We start from the raw sequence: 10,796 nt of genomic DNA on the forward strand, positions 1-10,796 counted from the left end.
GTGACTGCGATGAGCATCAGATGTGGGCGTGTCACCTCAATCCACATCACCACATCAAACGTCATGAGAATTAGCCTGTACGGAAACCCGGCAGCGGGGGCCACACAGTATGTGAGGTTCACCATGGTAAATCCACTCATCTGATGGATGTTTTACCCTTCTGTGGGCAGCAGAATGTCACCGAGTAGCAGCCGCGTTTCTGGTAACAGGACAACTTGTCCCGTGCTGCCAACCGCTTATCTGGACCGGACTGTGGACGAGTTGGTTTCAGATGTCGGCGCTTATTTAAACATTCCCACTCCATCTCATCCCTGGCGTAGCTGCCGGAGAAACAGAGGTAGAGGAAAAGAGAGGTGGGAAGAGCGACATCACCTCCCGCACCGCGGGGGAAGCCCTGGAGCGTTCAGACATCGTGTTAAGAGAGAAACAATAAAAAAAAACCCTTTCTGTCAGCCGGCAGGTGGTGGTACATCAAACCCAACACAGCAGGGTACAGTACGGACACTGAGCACACGGAGGAACACGGACATCTGAGTGATTCAGCTAAAACGCTGCGTATCCGTTTCCACTGGAAAACCCCGGAATGCTCTTTCCTTTGACAGGGACCAAGAATCCAGAGCATATCTGCTGATGTTTTGTTCTAATTGAAATGTCCAACTTCACTACATGTCAAACATGCTGTTAATGATTAAGACCCATTTGTCTTTAGACTGTACAGCTGAAAGGTACAGTGGGACTCCACAAAGCAGCTACTGACCACAAGTTCTAAAAATATGTCTGTGCTGACGGTGGACGCGTGTGGGACGCGTGAGGGACGCGTGTGGGACGCGTGTGGGACGCGTGAGGGACGCGTGAGGGACGCGTGTGGGACGCGTGTGGGACGCGTGAGGGACGCGTGTGGGACGCGTGTGGGACGCGTGAGGGACGCGTGTGGGACGCGTGAGGGACGCGTGTGGGACGCGTGTGGGACGCGTGTGGGACGCGTGAGGGACGCGTGTGGGACGCGTGTGGGACGCGTGTGGGACGCGTGAGGGACGCGTGTGGGACGCGTGTGGCGCTGTTGGGCATTTCTTTTCAAGAGCAGCCCGTGCCTTCGCCATATGAAAACCCTGAAGGCTAACTGGCCAATACGATCGTCCTCTGCCCTAACTGGCCAATACGATCGTCCTCTGCCCTAACTGGCCAATACGATCGCCCTCTGCCCTAACTGGCCAATACGATCGCCCTCTGCCCTAACTGGCCAATACGATCGTCCTCTGCCCTAACTGGCCAATACGATCGTCCTCTGCCCTAACTGGCCAATACGATCGCCCTCTGCCCTAACTGGCCAATACGATCGTCCTCTGCCCTAACTGGCCAATACGATCGTCCTCTGCCCTAACTGGCACTTTCCACTTGCATGTGGAGCTGTTTCATATGACTCTGGTTTCTTTTTGGAACCACAGAAAGCCAGTCCTGACCAGCGCCGCGAATAGAAAGAAGCCAAGGCCTATATCTGGCCTTATATTTCTCCCATGTTAGAGGAGCAGGGAGGTTGGAACTTCAGCTCAGTCACATGACCAGCGACCTTGAGGCAACGGCCACAGTCACAGAGGAGTTATGGGCCAGCGGTTGGTTGTGCTGGTTGACACTTTGGCTGGCTTCTCAGGTCTGATAGCTGACCCAATGTGATGCTGTAGGAGGATGAATGGCAAGACTAAAAAGCAGCTCTCTGTTTAAAGACAGGGAGAGATGGAACAACTGAACTTGTCCTGAAAAGGACACTTCCTCCAGGTGTCCTTGACACTTGGATCTCCAAGCTCAGGAGATGTTCGGCCACTGAAGAAAGCCTGCTTAAACACTTGAACATCGTTTAAAAGGCTTCTCATACACAGATCTCCCAGTATGTTCGATTCACCATGGCACGGATCCAGTATGTATTGCAGGGTCCCTTGAGGTCTCCACCGAGGAACATGGGAAGGGCAGCCGGTCGGATCTGATGGCTATTTTCATACTACTGGAACGATCTCAGTATGACATGGACACCTCCCCTGATTCTGTGCCTCTCTTTCCTCGCAAATTTTCTACTCGCTCTTACGACGAGCAGAAATCGGGAAGTTCGAGTGCTATTCTGGTCTGAGATCAGTGTAAAAATACCCTAACCTAAATAGGAGTTCTCTTCAAGGGAGCCAGAAAGTCTCCCCGATGATGTAACCACGCTGGTGCCATGCTCACCATACTGATGGCGCTCTCAGGTCCCAGACAGGCAGCAAGCCGTCATCAGCATCTCACTGGATGACACCTCAGGCCTAGGTGAGCCCACCCAGCACTGGCATGTAGCCATGTAACACTGTACACACGTTAACACACGTACACACGTGATGCATATGAGCTGGGCTTAGGGTGAGAGGCTCAGCCCTGGAGCTGGATAGAGGCAGGTGCTCTCTGAGCTCAATAAAATACCCGGCATCTCCCTCTTCCAGCTGCCGTACCGGAAATGGTAACCGATTCCGCGTTCCATTTTTGGTTCCTCCAGGGGATGGAAGCCAGTTTGCGTCAGCTTCCAGCTCGAACCTGAGCTCCACCGGGATGAACTCACAGCTTGCCGATCGATCGCCATTCTCAAGGATGCCACTTGCACTGCAGCCCAACATCCCTCTCTTAGAAATATCGCCTTGCAGTGGCACAACTGTCACCGAAATCAGCATCGGCATGTCGCACAGCATCACTGGTGTTCAATAACAACCCCTCCCAACACGTACGCAGATGCACACATTGGAGCAGAATAAACGTGAAATAAAGGTGGAGGGAGAGACACATCAGGGGCACTGCAGGTCTACAAGATCACTGCCCGGACACGTATCCACGACTACAACCCACCCATCCTAAAGCCTCCATCCTGCTGACAAGTTACAGCCCCCCCCCCCCCGATACTGCAGTGGCCCCCTCCTGACGGCTCACACGGACATGGTATTCATGCACATACACAGTCAGCCCCTACCTGACTGCATCAGCGAGTGGCTGCTGCTGGAGCGGCGAATCAGCCGCAAGCCCTCCGACCACGACCGTGACTTGGGCAGCCGCCGGAGGAGGCGGGTGAAGCGCCGGGAGACGTGGCCGAAGCAGGCGGCGGCAGCGCCCGCCTCGGCGCCCGACTGCTCCAGTGTCATGGTGGGAGGTGCGGCGGCCGCTATCTGCCTTTGGCCGGGGCCATGGTGGAGCTCCGCGGGGGCCGGCCACGCCACGCTCGCGATGGGGTGTGGGCTGCGTGCTCAGGGGTCTCCTCTATGTGCACCATCGCAGGCGGCCGGTGAGTCCGACGGCGCCGCCCCCCCCGGCCCACGCTCGTGCACTCGCACCCTCCCTGCAGCCCGGTGCTCTACCCGTCTGCTGCTCGATCACGCGCACGGCTCACTGCCTCTGCGTCGGCCTGCGCACTGCGGCTCCCACACAAACGCCCGCACGCCCGCGCTCCTTAAAGGCACAGCGGCAGCTGCTCGTCGGCTCCCTCTCCCCCCGTCGCACGGTCTACTGCAGCATCCTGACACACGGTGCCGTGACCGCAATGAGTGACGCGTCCCTCGCAGGCTATAAATAAACACTGACGGGGGGGCCCGCGTGAAGGCCGTAGGCTCCGCCTCCGACCGGGTCCACTGAGCTCCCACAATTCCGTTACAGCTTGCTTCTTCCCTCTTGTTATTTCCACGGTAATTACACACCAAAAGGATGCAGCCCTCCCTTCAGCCTCTCTGTGTTATTTTTGAGTGCAGGGTCTTCAACACAGATATGGGTCACACACAGAGACACACACACACAGGGAAACGAGAGCAGGGCATGGTCCAGAATGACTTGTGTGCACTGGCATCTCACACACACACAGCAGCAGCAGCAGTCAGAGGTTACCTGACACTTTGGGCTGGATGACACCATCAGGAGGCTGAATCACATGACCGAATCTCAATGCAGTACCCCTGCTGCTGTGATCTCACCATGTGCAACAGGACTGCAGCTGTGATCACAGTCAATGCAGATCATCCACTGCCGCTCCCCCCCCATCACGCCCCAACCTGCCTCACTTATGTGCTCCACTGTGGCCTTGTCCACCCTCCCGGCCAGTGTGAGGACAGCCAGGCCACAGGGGGGCCCGTCCACATCCACACACCAACACACGCGCACGGACCTGACCTTTGACTTCCAAGGGGATAATAGGCGGATTGTGACAACGCTGATGTGGAGATAAATCGCCATAACAACACTGCACTGTCCCACATTTTTAGGTGGCAGAAATACACAAGCAGACAAGGCATCACTGCTCCCACAAATCTTGTTGTGCGCAGCCCTCACCTCTCCTCTCTATCATCCCTTCCACTGCCCCCCCCCAGCTTCCTGGTTCCAGTTGGGACAGTCGGGTTCATTGCCGCACCCTGCATCATCCATATCGGGTTCCTTCCGGACAACTCCCACACAACTCCCCTCCTACGGAGGGGGAGGGGGCTCATGCCCCAACTTACAATGTCACCAGTCCCAAGAGGAGCCTGGGAGAAGCAGGAAGTGACATCACTGGGATCCAGGCCCGCCTGGTAGTGTGCCACATATTCGTTCTACTTTGCTGATTTCGCTCGGAGTCAAGGGCTGATGGGAAAACAGGAGGTGCCCTCACTGCTGATCATCAGGCATTTTCAGCCATAAGGTCACTTTGCCTGGAAGACGTTTCCATCAGGGAACATTCCAGAAGGAGCACTGACAGTGGGAATACAGCATGTGGTTCCCCCCCACCGTGACTGAACTCTGCTGCACTATGCAGTGACAGGTACGTGAGCCTGACTTTCTCCCAGTGTCCGGGTCAGGCCTCATTTAGGGGTCAGGTTACAGTCCGGAGTGTAGCAGGCAGAGGTGCAGTGACTCGCTTACAAGTCACGCTCTGGGAGGCAGCATGTGATTACGGTGTTTGTAAATCCCTCACTTAGTCATGTGACAATAAGCATGCTCTTGTTACACGCGTGTGCCACGTCCCCGGAACACCCTGCTGCCCCTGAGCCGGAGCGGTTAGCATGTAGCCTCCCCCCGTGTCACTCAGACCTTTAATTACAGGCTAATCTGACAGCGAATCCACCTGCAGGACGGCCCCCTTGCTGGATTAAAGGCAGAAGAAAAACCACTCCTGATCTGTCTGGGTGGAGTTTAGAGCTGAATTAACAGGATCAGAGCACCGTTTTGACGGCAGGTGAGCCCCCCCGGGGCAGCACCCACCACCCTGTGCCAGGTTTAACGACCAGCCGTGCCAAATGAAAGCCCGCCACAGGTGGCACCCGATCCGCCGGGACACACATGGTCACCTGCTGCCAGGGCAACTGGCCACAGATGACAAGCATGCTGTGAAGAGGAACCCGAACGTGTCATCACTGACCCGCAGCCCCCACGCAAGCCTGAAATTAGCAGCGGCTATCGGGGAAAGAGGAAGTGCTGAAGGTTGCAGCCATAATGCAGCTCGGTCTGGCAAGGTTAGAGAGACAATGCACAACTTCAGCAAGTATTTATATCCTGGGAACTGGGAAGTGCCCCTGGGCGCCGGCAGAGCCAATACAGCCAGCAAACCTGTGAGGCTGTCATTAGTGCCACGTGATGGTGCCCTGTGCTTCGGCAACGCGGGGTTAAAGCTCCAGTCCCTGTGTTTCGTGTACAGAATCATGCAGTGGAGGCCTGTGAAAGGGGGCAGAATTAGTGAGGCGCAGAGAGGGAATGGAAGCTGTGTAACACAGCTCTGTCCCTGTGTCAGCGGCCAGGTGCCCCAGGGACCTCACTCAGCAGAAGGGGGGACAAAGGGCCTCGAGGGATTATGGGGGAAAAGCTCATTAGCGCCAGACGTGTGCCAAGAGATTCCCTGTACCGAGGCCAGGCATAACAGGGACAGCAATGGATGGGCGAAAAAGGGGGGGGCTAAACAGAGCAGGAGGCTCCGCCCCTTTTTAAACAGCGAGGAATCATGCGTCATTTGCGGCGAGAGGTCAAGCTGACAGCAAGGCAAGAGAAGGAAGATGCGACTAAAGGCGGCCATATTAATAATATCACACTCATAAATATTACATGGATGGAAAATGATATGAAAGCAGAGTGTAAGCCACAGCTGTAATTACGACATTAAAATTTAAGTACCGTTCAGTTAATTTAACGTGGCTATTTTGTCTTACCGACAAAATAGCGAGACAACCTAAGAAAGTATTACCTTAAACAGAGGATACAAAATGCCTGTTAATGATGTTATTAAATATATGTATGTATATATATATATATATATATATATATAAATATAAATAAAACTGTCTGAAAAAATGCCGGGAATGTGGGACAGTGGCACAGATCACTCTGCGGACGTCTGTCCAGCATCCTGAGCTGAATCCTGACCGGCCCGTAGCCGGTCTGATGGGGGGGGGAGAGGGGGCTCATGTTAACTGGGACAGTGTAACCGAAGAACCCCTCCCTGCCGAGGGTGTCAGGCAACACCAGCCGAGCCCTGAGCGCCTGATGAACGGCGGGTCAATGAACGGGAAAGTATCGACCCGCCGGCCTTTTCAGAACGTCAGGCGAATCGCGGTGTGTCTGGGCGCAGATATACGGGTCCGTGATCGTGGCAGGCAGGCCCACAAGGTTCTGCCACAACGCTGATGCGCCATATCAGACAATACATACATCCCTCGTTTACGCCTATTTTACTGACACTCCTCTAGGGGGCAGAATTCCCTCCTAGCAGCTGAAGGAGGATCGGAAAGCAAGCAACCCGCTTCATTCTGCAGCGAAAACAGGTTACGTAAAATACTTGCACTTTGACTTTCTCAGGAGGGTGCCAATCTTCTTCCAAAGCGGGGCAGATACTAAACGAGTATGTTTAACAGGGCGGCCGTGAATGGCGGGGGCGGGGGGGTAGGGGTGCTCGTCTCTCTGCGCTCTCACATCTGCTCCTGAAGACCAGAAGTGCCGACCACACCCCCACCTGGCGCCGACGCTTACGGCCAAAGGGGAGGGGCTAAAGCACACCCCCGAGATGGCCCCACACATGCCCACATACACAATCAGAAATATGGAGCTGAGCCAGGCAATCAGGAACACGCCCGTGCTTGTTATCTCAGCCTTCCTCCATATCGCATACGTATAAAAATACAGACATTCAGCAGCTGGCCAGAACAACATTCCCACACGGGCAAGAAACTCATCAGGAGGGCGTCTTTCCCCTTCCAGTAAATTCTGGGGCAAACTGGCATCTCTAAATCGCCCAGAGAGTGTGACTGCCTGTTTTCCCTGCGATGGGCTGGCATCCCATCTAGGACGGCCTCTAGCTCGTGAATCAGGCTCCAGGCTCCGTGTGGATAGATGGCATCCTTGAATGTGAATTAGAACCCAGGGGATATTAAAAGTGTTCAGCAGTCAGGGTAGGATGAAAACTTGACAATCATACACTCCAGTCAGTAAGAAAAAAAACAGACAAAGGACAGCAATTACACGATGTGACATGCTAATGATGTCATCAGTAATGTTACCACCAGCAGCCGTGTTCGGTGACACATCTTGTGACATCAGCACAGTGGGTGCTGTGTGGAAAGCACATCATCGTCAATGATAAAAACCCAACGAGGTCACATTCCCCACCACCAGCCCCTGCCCTGCAGTGACATCCACGGCCCAGCAGGAGAATGCAGCACCAGACTATTACCCTCACTGTTAACCATGAAGACCAAAGTCCTAAGGTGGGCCTCCAGAAAGCCCATCTCCTGAAGCACCATGCACACCACCGAAAGCACCGAATGCAACTGCACTTTTCACACCAGCCACAGCCACAGCCACAACGAAAACAGTAAGTGACTCTACATGAATGACGCCCAAGTAAGAATGATACAGAACACTGACAACCAACCAGAACATTAAAAACCATGGAATTCACTCCCAAAAGTAGATGCCAGTTTTTCAATTTTTCACTACAGAAGAGGGCATTACACTGGATCACTGGAGCTGCCCCCCCCCACCCCACCCCACCCCACCCCAGTGCTTCATGATAAATGTGTACCCTGCACTGGTGCGAGCTATAATGGTCTCCAAAGTACAGGGCAAATGCAGGAACATCTCTCCCTCCAAGCCTAAAACAACAGCCCGCCCGAAGATGGGCCACCAGCCTCTCACTGCTGTCGTTAACGGGGTGAACCACAACCCAAAGGCATGCTGGGAAAGCTGCTACACTCAAGTCAGTGATAAGCAACTAAAACCAGTCACAGTTTGTTGAAACTGAGGCATGCATTCTTCACAAGGGCCGCCATCAGAGCAGTGTAAATCACATCAGTTAATCTGATTTAGCAAATATTGCTGTAGCGTTCACTGCATGTTACAACTCAAACAGTGACCTGACACCAGATGCTGGATGGTGAAATCTCTGTGCAAAGAAAAAAAGAAAGAGTGGAATCTCTAAGGATATCGCCAGAGTTGAGGACTGGAAAAAACATGCAAGGACATTCACCTCTGGATTGATCGGGTTCAAATTCCCTTGGCTGCGGCAGCTGATAGTGACAGGGCTTAAGTGTAAATTTAGGGTTCATTTTTAGGACATTCCCAACGCATCCCAGCCATACCAAAGAGACATGCCCAGTCTCTACATTTCTGCAAACCCACCATGGTCTATGTTTAAGTCTTACAGGCATTAAACACGCAAAGAAGAAAAAAAGTACTCTCTGAAATGACCCGCATCTATCTAAACTCACTCATAGGTCGGCCAACAGTCACTCATCAATATCCTGATTAACCATTTACATCCGTTTGCCTCGAGTGGCTTAAATAGGAAGAAACTCAGATATTGATATTAATGTCTTACTGAATTGCTTTAATCATTCCCGTCATATAGTAAAACGTGTGTCGGCAGTCCTATCGATGATAATGTCTAACCCCGAGTCTGCAGATTCGACAGGATTGTGGATGGATCTCGCAGTCAGCAAAATATCTTTTTTTAACAAATTTATCATATTTCCTTTATAATTAAATACGCCGCCTCTCGCCAGTGCGATTTTGTTTTACCTACAGTATAATCGATGTCATCGAAACATTAACCTTGCTTTCATACACACGTTTACATTGCACTTATAAAGTGTATAGACACAGACCCGCAGTAATCCCCCACACTCACATCCGACACTTCAGTGCGCTCCCGCTCACTCGCCAGTTACAAGCGTCGCACCAGTCCTGCTCCACCTTCTTCACGATGAACATATGTCCCTCTCCCTTCTCCTTCTTCACTCGCGGGTCCTCCTGGCTGAAGATTGACCACGCTTCTCTCCTGGGCGGATCACTCTTCTTCCTGACCACCCCAGACCTGCCCTGCGTCACCCGGTCCCCGGCGCACCAGCCGCCGCCGCCGCCGCACAGGGAGCTCAAGTCCAGGTCCCGGTGCGCGGCGAACTGGGACGAGGGCCTGGCCGTCATCTTTTCATGGCAAAAGAATTCTTTCGCAATCATGCCAACCTCGTTCCGCGACTCAGAGATGCAACTAGACGGCGCCGCATCACTGGGCACCGCACGGTGGCCGGGAAGGTGATCTAAGGATGCAGGCGATGCTGACGGCGCGGATTCCCTCTTCCATACCAGGCTCCGCCTTGATCGCGTCTGAGACGATTTGCCCACGATCGCCGTCCACCCTTCGCAGTAAATCACGGCTCCGGACGCCATGGCCGGGTTGGTAATTATAAACGTAATTTAAAGCGGAGCAGCAGCCGACAGGCACAAAGTGACTAATCCTCCCGAAGCAGAGAGACATAAAGCGCAGAGGACCGGCCAGACCCACGCTCTTATAGAGAAACGCCCCTTCCTCTTTACAGCTGCGCCAAAAGGGTCCGGCGAAGGGGAATTCTTCGTTTCATTTTTATCACGTTTTCGTATTCAGAGAGGGGCTTCCTACAAGTGTAAAACGAATTTTAATGATAACACAGAAGTATAACTCACTATGACGAGATCGATTCTTAGTATCCTATTACAAACATTGAGCCTTTAATATGGGAAAAAGCTACACAAATGAAAATTACAGTTTATTTGTTGTTTTAAATTGTTTAATTTCTTAGCACACTGCGTAGCTGAAATAAAAGAGTTGGCTAGATCACTATAGTTTAGGAACTTCCATCGCCTTTTATGTAGAGGAAACGCAGAGCCAAATAAATAAGTCACGCTTTTTACCTACAGATCACTTACCGAATTGTTTACATCGCCCACATCCGCCCCCCCCCCCCCCCCCCCCCCCAAGAATGACTTTATTATGAAGCATGATAATTGTATTGATTGCATTACAAATCTGGGTAGATATTTGGTGGCGTCTGTTAAAATTCAATGTCAGTGAGTTAATCTATTAGGTTGCCATGTACACATTTATTTCAAAGTCACCAAAAAGTCCATTTGTTAATGACGCGCTGAGCCGCTGAAATCCCCCGGCGGCTGCGAGGCGCCCCGGCCCGCTGCGCCCCTGCCCTCGGAGTGACTTTACTTCTGATTTGTGTTCATTTTTGCTTTAATGATAACGCTTGTGTTGTTTTATACTCGTGCTTGACTTCGCCTTCATGTTGGTTATAAGCCTCCTGCGTCGCTTTTACTATAGTGATCGGTTATATACCGCTGAACTCTGTGGCGGTGTCTCCAAAACGGAAGGCTGACTTCGGTATTTCACTCAAAGTTGGTCTTTTGTTCCCTAAATATATGTATATCTCCCGCTAATAAACAGTAAAAATCCCCCGTATTTCAAACATATAAGCTGCCCTTTGAAGTCATACATAAGCAAAGAATCTGCTAATTTAAAGAAT

General features: G+C 52.4%; 1 protein-coding gene across 2 annotated transcripts in view; it reads right to left on the bottom strand.

Annotated features, from left to right (window-relative positions):
• The window catches only part of rassf5 (Ras association domain family member 5), a 31,892-nt gene extending 22,107 nt beyond the window's left edge, over positions 1 to 9,785 (bottom strand). The window contains exon 1 of one of the 2 annotated variants that reach the window (XM_049004314.1): positions 9,141 to 9,785. In XM_049004314.1, the coding sequence (XP_048860271.1) occupies positions 9,141 to 9,678 (538 nt within the window). In that variant the 5' untranslated portion in view covers positions 9,679 to 9,785. Of the gene's footprint in view, positions 1 to 2,980; positions 3,529 to 9,140 lie in introns of those variants that run through there. The other variant, XM_049004315.1, reaches the window with a different exon arrangement.
• Between the last annotated feature and the right edge of the window lie 1,011 nt (positions 9,786 to 10,796).

This window comes from Brienomyrus brachyistius, unplaced genomic scaffold (genome assembly GCF_023856365.1).
Source record: "Brienomyrus brachyistius isolate T26 unplaced genomic scaffold, BBRACH_0.4 scaffold100, whole genome shotgun sequence".
Taxonomy (NCBI): Eukaryota; Metazoa; Chordata; class Actinopteri; order Osteoglossiformes; family Mormyridae; genus Brienomyrus; species Brienomyrus brachyistius.